Raw genomic sequence first — 13,516 nt, 5'->3', positions numbered from 1 at the left:
CCACCATCACGCAGCTCGCGCCTCGCCCTACCGCCACGTCCTAGCGACGTCAAGTGGACGATAAATTTTCAATCCGGCAGATAAGCTGCAGAAGAAAACTTTTCGATTTTAGCGACAACAACCGCACCGTACTTGCTGTCCCCGTTTGTTTCACGCCAGCCCGTCCCTCGTGGTGGGATTTCTTCGACATTTCTTGTTGCTTCTTGTTGACGCACGACTGCACGCTCAACGAATTTCGCAAGGATAAGCTGCCGAGCGCTCGTGCCCGAGTTTTTCGCAACCCCAAGCACCAACGTCAAACGAAACGCGCGCTGTTCCCTGCCGAACGTTCGAATTTTCCGTCAAGCAGAGCTGCACGTGGAACAAAGGAGATTAAAAATTATGTTCTCCGGTAGGTAGACGGGCGCTGCTGCTAAGGTTTGATAAAATGAATTTCAAAATGGACGACACGTCACTGACCTCGACAGGAGCGCGCCCGTTCGACTTTAACATTCGCCCGGATTCGGATGTTCTGGCATGTATTCCTACATGGAAGAAAACCCGTGTTCGCTTTAACTACACCGCACTACACAAGGAAACCCGAGCACGAGTCGAGCTGACAATGGGCGGCAGAGCACGGTGTACTTCTTGGGGCATATGTTTTATTCATGTGGCTTTCTTATTACGTTATCAAGTAGCAGTAGCACGGGAGAACACCAGAAGCCGCCGCAAGCATTGAACCGGAGCTTTGCAACGGTTTTGATCTCGTGCGCCTCGTTGTCTTAATTTTGCCGTTCTTCAACTTTATCTCAGGTTGTTCATGAATATCTGATTAACTCTCCTGCGCCTGTTGCTCCGCTCCGTTGCATCCGTTCTGTGCCGTCCTTTTCCATCTTCCATTTTGGGCACCGCCCACACGTGCCTATTATTGAGATGTGGTGTTGTTTTGTTGGTGGGTGGCCTCCATGTTCAAGCTTGCTTTTTTTTTAATCCACACCGTCGTGATTGGTTGTGATGATTTTGGAGGAAAAACTTTTCACATTTCGGAACAGCGAAACAGGTGAAAAAAAACAAACCACCCGAACCCGTCTGCGCTAGGCAACATGCTCCGCAACCGGTGAAACATTTTCTATCTTGCGCGATAGAAAGCAATAGGAAAAGGACGCACTGAGTGGAGGTGCAATTCCACTAAAAAGCTATTCCTTTTACAGTCGATAACACTTTTCGATTCAATTTCATTTTTCATTGTAACACACTGCAATCGTTTCACATATCCCGAGCGCGGCAGTATGTGCTAAACGCCACAGAAAGATTGTTTCTCGTGCAATAATCAATGATTTATGTTCGCACGTTTTTGCACCAGCGTAAAGTCTTTGTGCCTTTACGCCTTGTGAGTCCCAGCAACATCCGCAAATTCGCTCTAGCTCCAACCAACACATCGTTTGTGTGTGTGTGTGTGGGTATGGGTTTAATGTTACACTTCCACAGAAAAAGTGTAATCTAACACCTGCCGCGCGACTTACAGTGCATAAACGCGCCCGAACAATGATTGTCACACATCGCCCTGGTGCGGCCCAAAAGCGACGGGTCGGGCCATAAAAAAGCCGAAACGAATGTTTCACGTGCTGGCAATAAACTGCGTATGTGATAAATTGGTCTCATATATTAATTTCTCTCCCATACTCTAGCACCATTCGTCTACTCGCGCCCCGGGTAAATCGGCACCAGGCGCCTTTCGTCTTCTTCAGCTTGAATTAACCACGGGCAGAAGGATTAGCCAGCATTGCGCAAGGAATAAGCACCGAATTTGGGATGAAAAAACCTCAATCAAAACGATGACATTTTTCCCACTGCGACGGAAAGGATATCTGGACCTGGCGTACGTGCAAAGTCTTGGGCTAGGGCGATGTCGGTACCTTATCCCCTGCTGGGGATGTGCGCTCACACTCATGTGCGCGCATCGTGTACACCAAGTTCAAGGACGAAAGAACCATGTGGTTGTAAACAAAAAAGAAGAAAAAACAGGAGCCCTAATCATAAACGATAGGGAAAATTGATTTTACTTCCGCAACAAAAGCCAATGACGACGAGGACGAAGCCAACGAGTGTGGTGTTGGTGTTGGAATATTGGGGATGCTAAACGTACCTGTAATTTTTCTTCCTTAATAATTTTCGGAGCTTGACCGGTACTGGTTGATATGGGGGGTCCTGATATCGAGGGGGCTGAAACAAGCCGCTCACAGTAGCAGCCCTCCAGGAAAATGAGTCCGGAGGGCCGCGACGATTGCTCGGATTCGTAGTAGAAGAGTAAATTCTGCGAAAAAAAAAACGCGAGTAAAAAGCAAGGGGATACAATTAGTATAATTTCGTAATGGTGATTGCTTTTGGGGGTGATTAGGGCGCCACAAGGCTTGTGGTGTGGCGACGACCAGCTTACCACTTACCTGATAGAGCACAAACCATCGCATCTGCCATTTGTTATTATCGGATGTGCGCTTGTGTAGGTAGCCGTGCTGGAAAGGAAGCAACAGAGGAAAAAGATTAATTGATATAGACGCACCGAGCTTTGCGGAGCTTTAGCTTTACTCGCTTTATGAGCTTAGCGTGTACCCGGGGCCCGGGTACACGACTCATACTTCGAGAGGCATCGTTTTGAACGACGACATTATCCAAGAACCTACGACACTATAAAACAAACTGTTCCCCACGGTACGTCGTATCCTGTGAAATCCTCGGTCGGCTTTACTCTTTGGTCTTGTTTCCCCGTCCCGTCAGTCTTCTCGCCCCCAGATCCCTGGGTTGTACACGATGTACTCTAAATTGATATTGGTTTAACCCAGCGCAACAAGCAGCAGCAGCTGGGATCGTGCGACACCAACGGCATGATGGTCCCCGCATCCGACCAAAACACCGACCAAGGACCGAGCACGACGATGCTCAATTAGATGAAAATATGTGTTCTACCCGTCCAAGTGAGGGTAAATAACTGTTACGACAAAACTTTTCATGCTCGCACAGCATCATCGCACTCGACGGGGGAGTTAGTGTGTGGAGGAATGGGGGGAGAATGTTTGGTCGAAACCATGAAACATCATGCGCCGTGGCCTGTTGTTTGTGCTCCCAGGCAAATGCGAACTCCGGTACATGTCCTACACGCCCAGCACAGCAGGGTGCTTTTGGACAAAAAGTTTGCTACACCAGTCCGAATTTAAATGAAAGCATGTACACGGAGGTACATGCTTGGTTTTGTTAATCTCTTCTCAGCTCTACTTACCATCGAATGATCATACTGCGCCCGATCGGACAGCATAATCAGCTGGTTCTCGTTTACCCGCACGGAACGCTGCATTTTGGGGCTGAGCATTGATGCGGACGGTTGAAGAGAGGAAGGGTGGAAGATCGCAAAACGGTAGCGAAACTCGGTGTCACGGCACTTCTGCGTGTATTTAGGGATATCTTCCCGCGCACACACTACACTGGTGATACTCTTCAAAAACTGTCACTTCGATTGGTCGATCGATCACGGCACGGCTCACCATAGCAACGGCATACACAGCTCACTGGCGGACGGCAACCAGGCCGTTTCTCGTCTACACTGTGCCATCTTCACCGTTACTCTGTACCTTTAGGTGCCGTCACAGTAAAGCACACACATACACAAGCACACAAACAGATTCAGTTACTGGCCACTTTACTTCTGTGTCCGTATGGCACAACACCACCCTTAACTGTCATAATACTGGAGCACGGTTCTCTCGATGGCGATTCGATTTTCACAAAGCTGTGCATTGTTTGAGCACGGGTCGGAAACCTCTCCTCGTGGCCGTCAAAGTATTGCTGAAGGGCCACCACCTGCACCACCACCACCACCACCACTGTCACTGTGTTTTGGGGGTTTCTATTTGTTCAGGTTTGTTGTCTTTCGCCGATGCTCGTCACTGGCCCGGCATGGCGGGCAGAAGTAGACCGGGTGGAGCAGCGGCAATGGCGATGAGAAAACGTCATTGTGCCCGGCAACGGTGTTTCAGCCCCCTCGTCGGCCGCCGTTAAAGTTTCGCTGGTGTGCGGGAAGTTGTCGCGGGTTCGGTCGAATGTCCCCGCGCCGGAGCTGGTCGCACCGTCGGTTACGCTCGATGAAGAAACGATGGAGTGCGGCCCTTAGAAATTCATTATTTACCAAGGGCTGGCTGCTGCTGATGAGCTACGCCGTGTTTTTTTTTTTTGTTTTTTGTTTTTTGTGTGTGTGTTTCGTCCCAACCCCTCGCCTAGTCCATGCTAATCATGACGCGGTAGCTGACGATACGAGAAAGAGAGAGTAAACAACAAGAGGGAGATGAATAATAGCGACTTAACAGTGCTTTCTGGAGACGTCTCACAAAAAATCGTCCCCTTTTTTATTTTCCTTTTCCATAATAAAGTGAACGCCGATGAAACTGGCAAGCTGCTACCGTGTTGAGCAATTATACCTGTCCTTACACTTTTTGCGTATAAATTTGATTGAGTGTACATGAAGGAGGACATTAAGAAAAACACCCAACCATCAACACATAAACAGCGTATTTATTGATACTGGGAAAGAAATGAAGAGTGTGCTAATTTCAACGGAAAACTCATGCGGTTTCGCATATTTTCACCTCGGGCTTAACCACGCAGCTGGTGTTTGCGGTTGGCGGTTGGCTTTGACTTAATCTGTTCGCGGTTCGAGGATAAAGGGAAAGCGCATAAATCACTCTCCCTCTCGGTGCCAATCGAGGAGGAGAAGGAGGAGCGGTCGGGAGGAAAGAAATCTAAACACCCATAACGATAATCCATTTACACTCGATCAACCTGCCGCCGCCATCCTTCAAAGCGGGGCAGAAGGGGGTTTCAATTCGCTCCGCTCTCCGTTTGATCTCTGAGCCGATTGGTGTTAAATTACCAGATTTATGGCACCATTTGGCAAGTAGCAGAGCCGGTATCGCTGCTCGGCATAATATTTGCTACCGATCTTCTCGTAGCAGCTCGAGAATGGACGAGCATTCTGAGGGCTGGCAGGATCTGGCCACGCTCCTTCCAAGATCCTGCTAATGGAGACAAATGAACCTTTTGCACGCGAGGCTTGGCAAGTCGGAAGCGGTAACCAGCCACACTCACAATCTTCCCACGGCACGGAGAACGAAGAAAAATGATGCAAAACCATCATTTGCTGCTGTTGCCGTGCTGTGGCGGATGATGTTGCTGTTGTTGTTAGTGGTGGTGATAATGGAGTCCAGCCGGAGTCGTTTCGCTTTTAAACCCTTTGAAGAGGGCTTTTGCTTCAAAATTATGTGCCACTGATGAGGACGTGATGGACGTGAACGTGGCCGTGTGGTTTTTGTAACTCAAATTTACAGCGATACGCAAAAGTTCCTCTACTGGGCGTATCAAAGACATGGCGTAGGTAGGTGGAACGATGTTGGACAACGGAGAGATTAGAAGTAGAAGCTAAATTCCAATACAAAAAAAAACTGTTTCAAACTTTTACAGCCCGAGTGCTTGTGTGTATGATGTGGTCAACAACCTTCCAGAGCTTTTTTCATCTATTTTATGGTTCGGAAAAGTTTGGCGCAGGGTTTTATCCATTCGAGGACTTTTCGTACAGTTAGTACTGACACAAAGGAAACTCTCTCTCTCTGTCACTCTTTGTGGTGTTTTCTCTTTCTCTCTCTCTCTTTCTCTCTCTCTAGATATAAGTCCGCAGCTGTGATGTGCACTAGTATATTCTTCTTGGAATGTTTTTTTTTCGAATCATCCCACATACAAAACGTCCAATTATTTCGTTCGCATATCTTTTCCCTCGCACGTGCATACAACTCTGCGCCCCACGTGACCAGTGAAATTTGATTAGAAAAATAAACCAAATTCCAAAGGGGATTCCGATAACCAAAGGAGTATAATTTAGTGCGGAGTAATACAAAACCCATTACCATTCACGACGAAACGATGTGCGCGCGGATCGAAAGAGCGAAGGAAGCGGAACAGTGGATCACTACTACAACCTAGCCTGTTCTCCTTTTGCTTATCTCACAATACAACACACGCGCTCTCTGTATCAGGGGAACAATATTTCAATGGCTTCAATCGATAACCAATAATGGCTGAGAAGCAAAACGCTTCCCACAATTCCCGCGTACGGACTTGTTTATCCCGGTTCGATCACCGAGATGGAGACGCCTGGTCGATGAAAATGACATTTTGTGTAGTGCACACACGCCGCTCACATACGCTCGACCACCGACTTTCCATACACACATACACACAGCGTACGCATAGATAGCGCACAGTGTAAGCAGCAAATGTAATCCACCGTAAGGGGATGATCGATTTTTCGTGACTTCAATATTTAAATTGCCTCGGCCGGCTGGGCTGTGGATGGTGCAACTGTCCGCTGCGTCCGAAGCAGGGTAGAATTACCCGGCATCAAAATAAATGGGAGGTAAATATTCAATCAGCCTGATGGACGTTACTTTCCTGCTGCCGATCAGCCCGCTTCAACCTACCCACAGGAAGCAGCACCTGAAAGCCATCCCCTTCTTGGTTGCTTTTGGTGGAGCTGGTGGAGCTTTTCCCACTGCAGCAGCGCTGCTTGTCTTAGCGATACGCATAAACTGTCAACAAATGAGAGCAAATCAGTGGCAGAAAGGGGGATTGTTGTGTCTCGGTGCACTGCAGAAAATACGCGCTGGAAAACAAGTGCCATCTCCTTCCAGCTCTCACCAATCCAAGCAACGTCAAAGACCGTCAAGCCAAACCGAACCGAGTTGACGACCGGTCGACGATCGGGACAATGCACTTGTCTGCTTGCACTGCTGCTGCACTGCTTCTGTCCGGAAGCTGCCGGGATTGCCGTTGCCATTGCCACTAAGAGCATTATCGTACTCGTCGTACTTCTCATTACATACCACTGCTCGAGGTGCACTTTTTCCAACCCATCATCATCATCATCATCATCATCGTTTGTGTTCTCGCATCGTCGTCGTCGTCACGTCTGGCTTGTCTTTTGCTTCCGCTTAAGCATACCGTTAGCAGCGATTTTGTACCTCGACGAGGTGACATTGATACGGAAGTACAGAAGCACGTCACCCTTCACCGTGGATGGGAAAAGTTGCCTCTCTGTGGCTGACAATTGGAAACCAATTCAAATGGAAAAGCTAGTCTTCATCCAGTTGTGTTTTATCCTGCTAGTGCACTGACCCAAGTCATGGGCAGAAGGTTTGTTTTTTTTTCAACATTTGAATTCACTTGAAACATATTTATAAATGCTTCTTCACCCTTTTTCCATCCCCAGTGCTCGAGCAAAATCGAGCTTTAGTAGCCGGTTGAAACCGTTTAGGGAAGAAGAAACAAGCAACCCCGCTTGAAAGGGTTGCCCTCCCTTAGGATCGTTAATAAAATGCTTCGTTTTATTGGCATGCATTAAAATAATATTTATGCTTCCCTCGTTGATGCTTTAGCTGCCATTTTGTTCTGGGGCCTGCATGCGGTTTAAGCATGGGAGCTCTTTTTCGGGAACCTTGTTCGACAGTTTCGACAACTTTGACGGCCTTGCAAGACGACGACCACGCTGCTCCCACAAACGAAAAGTTTGTAATATTTCTTTTCGATCTTCTGCACACTTCTCTCCATCGACCAAAGCGGGTGTGCTGCACCCACCAGACGACGAAACTGCTGCTCACGTCGTGCACGTTGCGGTGTTGTGTACGAGTTGGCGTTTCTGGACCGAACATCGGTACGGCGTTCCGGCGGCACTAGCTGTGTGTTAGCTTTTACAAGCCCATTAAAGCAGGTTTATGGTCGCGAATCACGGTAGTAAATGTAGCGTGGCGCTAGTGGCCGATATTGAGCGCCGTATCGAGTGCTAACCCGCAAGCAGAGAGAGAGTCAATCGTGCGGCATTAAGAAGCTTCTCCAGGAAACGTTTGCCGTGGTCGACGGTAAAAGCCACCGTCAGATTGTTAGCTTCACGGTTAGAGTGGCCGTGTGTTTTGTTTCTAGACTAGATGTTTGTGCTGCTCTCGGTCACGTTGGTGGGCTCCAGTGGGCTCAAACGGTGCCCGTGTCGTGTAATGCGATTGCTTAAAGAGGTGAAAGTACATTAGGGTGGGAATGGATGTGTGATTTACACGTTGACACGTTGCTTTCACTGCATACAAGCAATAGAAGCCCCTAGAATATGGTTAAAATTGAAGTAACATCCTGCACGGTTCACATACTCAAGCAGAACATACTCCTTTTCCCTAACCCCCCCTTAATACTCGGTAAACCTGGCAGGATAGTTCATGCAAGCATGAAAAAGTAAACGCCTGAACCGTCCGATGTCACGTCTGCCCTTCATCAACGCGTACCAATCGGAAGCTTTTAAAACGTGAGCCCATCCGTTAAGCGCACGCACACACACACACACCTAAATTAACATACCTAAACACACATATGCTTATCCGCGGACACCTACACACGGTCGGCAGCTTTTCCAATGGAGAAAACGCTCGGCAACGTAAACCCCCGAACCCGTGACAAAATGAGGTTTATTTTTAGTCCTCGATTCAGTCCCAGCATCGGTGTAATCTTCTACCAAGGCTAAGCACAGCAGCGAACGAAGAGTAAGTGCACAAATCCATCTTCTCTCTCTCTCTCACACACACTCTCTCTCTCTCTCTCTCACACTCCCTTACTTTCCCACCGTTGACTGTCCTCCTGATCGTAGGATGCATACTGGGACTGAAGGCAAGCCGATGAAAATCTTTACCTAATACCTAAACACAACCTCTCGGGCCCGAGAGTAAACGGTGGGAGAGGGTGGGGGGAATCCGGTTTTTCCGAGAGCTTTTCAAGAGGGATCACACGGGCAGTGTAATGACCCGGGTGCGGGTTGCCTTCGACAAATGTAAATGCGTCGTAGCTCGGTAGGTAGGCAGGGTTGCTGGCTGGCTCGTCGACGTCATCGTCCCAAAAACTCCCCGAGCCCCGAGAGCTTGTTGAATGTCGATTTCAGGAAGGATGTAACTCAACCGGGCCATATTTGTTGCGCCTAAAAACAGCTCCCGAAAGCATGGCACAAAGCGTATCCCTCGCGTGCGGGCAGGCAGGGCGGGTGCGCCGTCTAATGTAAGATACATTTCAATTAAACTCGCATCTTACAGAGAAAGAGAGAGAGATAACGAGAGAGAGAGAGAGAGAGCGAGTGTGGGAAAGCGAAAGCGGGGAGTTGTTTGAGCGGGATGAAAATAAACTTTTCTTCGCTCGCGTGGAAATGAAAAAGCGGCCAAAAAATTCCGAAAGTAGAATAGAATGTGGCCGTAAACGGTATTTAAGCGTAAGGTTTCTCGTTTTTTTGGGCTGTGTGTTATAGATGACTGTTGCTATCGTGATTTGGGAGCGGGTGGAGGTCTTTGCCGTGGAAAAGCGGCATCAAAATATGATTAAGTAGTTAAATTTGAATGCCAACAAAGCAGGAAGACCCATTATTTATCCTGGAACGAAGGGATGGATTTACCCTCAGTTCATGTTAAATACGTTTCCCACTCTTACTTCCCACCCAGACGACAGGCACAATTATCTGTTACAACACCATTAAAAGTATCGCTTACAGCAAGACAAATTGCGTCGAAAAAAGTACCTGCGCTGGTGGACCAAAAAATGATCAACTTTTATGCTGTTCTTCTTCGCGTAGAAACCCTCAGCAAACACATCTAGCCACCGATTAATACATCCTGATTGCGCATAAAGCGCCACCACCCGTAAGCGAAGCAAAAAAAAAACACAAATGTTTGACCACTCGTTCCACCCCATCACATCCGGCCAAGCAGAGGCGGAATTCATCGAATGCTATAAATAAAACTGCTGCTCTTCCCGAACCTAAAGCTCTTACTGCGGGGCAAATTAAATCATCGTTCGGCAACGACTTGGCAAAACCTCATCCCATCAGCACCCCCATCGTCATCATCGACGGGCGTCTCTCTCCACGCAGCGAAAGGCTTCCCCGGTTTGGGTGCTCTTAGAAAGACTTTCACTCTTTTACGCCTAACCGTGCCCAGCACCGCGGCACGATTGTCTTACGGGCGGACGTCTTCTTGACTCTTTCCCAATCTTGACACATCCTGTGAGTGGTATGATTAATGGCGGTTCGGCAGTTCTTGGGCGAGTAAGCGAAAACGAAACGACCAGCCAAACTCTGCCACGCCAGAGATAGTCTGTTCTGGTCTGTGTTCCGAGATTCGCACCCACCAGGATGCGGATGGGAAGAGGGATTTTTTTCTGTTTGTGAATTGCTATGAAGTATTCGATCATGTTTGGCAGGCGAATAATGTGTCTGCCCCAAGTACGTCACACGCGTTTTGATAGAAATCAGAGCGAGACCGGCGTGAACCTGGTTGCTGGGAAGCGGGCCCACACTTGCTGCCGTCTCATCCGTAAATCGATCGTGCGAACAGATCGTCAGCGACCGTGTGGGCGCTATCCGATGAATGATAAATTGGATGAGCTTTATCGGGTGCCCGTGCGCTGCTCCTGTCGATGAAATGTACGCAAAAAGTATGATATCGAATTACGTACGTACGTTTCGCGGACGATAATATGATTTCATCGCGCTTTATGCTAATGTGATGAGCGAGAAGGGAGACAACTGTCATCGTTTGCTGCTGCTCTCAAGGTAGCATGTCGGTAGATTATTTTTAATAACGACAATAAAGAAAATTAGTCCATTAGCAATAACGCTAGCACTGGCAATTTGGGTACTGTTGGGAAAATAGCCTATATTAAAATACAAAACGTTCGTTTCTGGGAATCTGGGTCTCCTATGGGGGTTTACAAAAGAAAAACTTTATGAAACGAACAGAAGTTTCTTTTTAAATTTCAAATGCACACGAAAGCGTTTATGCTTTGTTAAAATTTCCACGAAAACAGACAGAAGCTTCTCCCAACTGCAAGCAGAATCGGTTCGAGTTTAACATGCCAACCTTACAAAGGCTCTATAGTGTCATCGCTAGGCACGTTGTTTGTCACAGCACACGTCATGGACTGAATCTCAATTAGACCTCAAAAGACACTGAGGTGAAAAGAGTAGAGAGATGAACCGATTTTGCATTTAAACCTCAAAAACATTTGTCCTTGGTTTCAATGAAAGCTGATGATCGTATGCGCGCACACAATGCAATGTGTTTAACACGGCCGTGTGTTTGTTCAAGGACATTGCTACAACACCCTCTCACACAGTCTCGCACACCAAGGTCCACAATCTGGCTGGGGGCGCTCGCGCACGCTGACCTTGCATACAACACCACCACATTGCACGGGAGGGAAAATAGGCCACACCGGGGGAGCTCGTCGATGATGATGGGGGCAAGGTTACAAACTCTGTGTGTCCTCGCCCGTTTTGCACGATCTCATCCGGGCGGGCGCGCAACCATATCCTTCGTTGCAGAGCGACCCCGGGGGATACCAGCAAAAAAAAACAGGACATCAAAGCTGCTGCGCGCAAAGCGCTGGTTGCGACAAAAAAGGCTGACACAAAACGCATCGATCTGCTACAGCACCACCAACGATGATTGTTGAAGATGTGGTAGAAGAATAGGTTGCTGTTCTAAGGCTCTTCCAAAGCTCTGTTCTGTACGTGTCTCATCCTTCAAACCAGTGGCCGAAATACAAAATCTTGCGCATTTTCTTGGAATTCTGGTGAGAATGTGTGGATTTTCAAGCGCTCGAAGCATTTTTAGGGTCGAAAGACACGGCACATCCACTCATTCCGTTTGCATTTTTGCCTTGCTGTGTGTTGGCGTCCTCTGCATAAGAACATCCAACACAAAGTCTTTAGAGCAAACTGCTGTCCCCGTACTGTTGTGAACGGAGCGAGCGAATGGAAAGTCTCGCCAAACCACACAAGTGATAAATCATGCGATAATTATCACCCGTGTATTCCACGCGATCAACAGGCTGACACTGCCCAACAGGAGGGTCCACCACCCCCGGGAATCGCCCAGAGCTCATTATGCACAATTCAACGAGTGCGAGCGAGTGTGGGGTGGATTTTCACACGCTGGCGGAGCCACCGAAACGACGCCCCACCGCGCTGAACCGCGGGTCCTGTGAAGTGAGCTGCCAAATGAGAGAAATTAATTTAAAACTGCAATCGACAGGTGGTTCCTTTCTGTGCTGTTGCCGTTTTGCTTGTTGGTTTGGTTGGATAGTAGAAAGACAGAGAGAGATAGAGAGAGAGAGAGAGAAAGAGACAGACCGATGGGTCAAATCAAGGGGATGGGGGACCGTGTCCGGTGAGTAGCTAATTTACCCTGGCGAATGGTTGTAGCTGAGTTGGGCTCGCCTTACTTGATGTCGTTTGTGACTGTTCTGCCGCCTCAATCCTCCGTCGGTGCTGGGCTAATGAATTCCAAAATGTCGTTCCCCCACAAAACACACCAAACCACACACACACGCACTCACACGGGCACGATCGTCCACACACACTGAAATTTCACTCTGTAACATTCGGTGGAAACGTTCCCCTCCTGTCTGGGGACCACGACCGATGGAGTCTCATCCTTTTTTCGATGAACCCTCGCTTTGTGTCACCACCACCACCTAACCACTAATCAAAGTTACCTCTCGCTGGTCGTTGGCCCTATGTCTATGGCAAGCTATCCAAAAGTCTTTCCATGCGACGCCACATTCTCGCACGCCACCGTTAGAGCGCTGTTGGACGGCAAAGGAACATTTAAACCAACTGCCTCACCACCACACCAGCGTTCACCACTACCAAGCACTCCAGCACCAGCTGCACCATGCCCACCATGGCCACAGGAAGCAATCAAAAGCCCCCGAACACCGTTCCTACTGGGTGCACTATGGGGAAGAAAACCGTGCCGATACGTTCGAAGGATGACTTACGACTGGCCGAGAGGAAAATTTTCACTTTCCACCACAGGAAACCGAGCCAATGCTGCATCGGAATCGGGGGGCTGCTTCGGTTTCGGGCGCCGTACGATCTCTCGCAGGCTCTCACGGGTACTCCCGGGCGCGCTTTCTCTCGCGGCGCGCATCCGAGGAGACACTCTCGCATCCTCTGGCGACCGCCACGCGATACGGTACATTACATATTTATGTTTTATGCTCCATCCATCCAACGGACCTCCAAACCCGCGATACAACATAACCACCATCGTCCCCCGCTCATCATCATGCTTGAACTATAGACGACAAGTTTTTCACCCCCCTCCGTGCTACACAGAGTAGTGAAAGGTCCCGACATTCTCACACGCCTCACTGTTGACACAAGCGCCAGCCAGGGAAAAGTCAGCTGTTGCTATGATTGGTTTTCCATTACGCCTAGCGCACCATAGCAGGATCGATTTCGGTTATTTTAAATCAATTTTTATGCTCGCTGGAAGTGCTAGCAAACCAGCATAAATTAAAGAAAGGTTCACCCTCTTTACGCCATCACTCCCCTTTGTACATGAATCGATTAGAACCCGTTGCGGTACGGTTGGAAAATGTGTATGCCCATCGCACGTGTTCGCGTCCTTGGGTT

General features: G+C 48.5%; 1 protein-coding gene across 6 annotated transcripts in view; it reads right to left on the bottom strand.

Moving 5' to 3' along the window:
• Nucleotides 1-12,899, bottom strand: part of LOC1281933 (ras-specific guanine nucleotide-releasing factor 2) — a 60,224-nt gene extending 47,325 nt beyond the window's left edge. For 4 of the 6 annotated variants that reach the window (XM_061647394.1, XM_061647398.1, XM_061647399.1 and 1 more), the window contains exons 1-4: nt 12,281-12,899; nt 3,254-4,272; nt 2,424-2,492; nt 2,126-2,293 (exon numbers count right to left, since the gene is read on the bottom strand). In XM_061647394.1, the coding sequence (XP_061503378.1) occupies nt 2,126-2,293; nt 2,424-2,492; nt 3,254-3,343 (327 nt within the window). In that variant the 5' untranslated portion in view covers nt 3,344-4,272; nt 12,281-12,899. The remainder of the gene's footprint in view (nt 1-2,125; nt 2,294-2,423; nt 2,493-3,253; nt 4,273-12,280) is intronic. The other 2 variants (XM_061647395.1, XM_061647396.1) reach the window with 2 other exon arrangements.
• Nucleotides 12,900-13,516: the final 617 nt, after the last annotated feature.

This window comes from Anopheles gambiae, chromosome 2 (genome assembly GCF_943734735.2).
Source record: "Anopheles gambiae chromosome 2, idAnoGambNW_F1_1, whole genome shotgun sequence".
NCBI lineage: Eukaryota > Metazoa > Arthropoda > Insecta > Diptera > Culicidae > Anopheles > Anopheles gambiae.
This window is presented reverse-complemented; position numbering and strand designations above follow the sequence as displayed.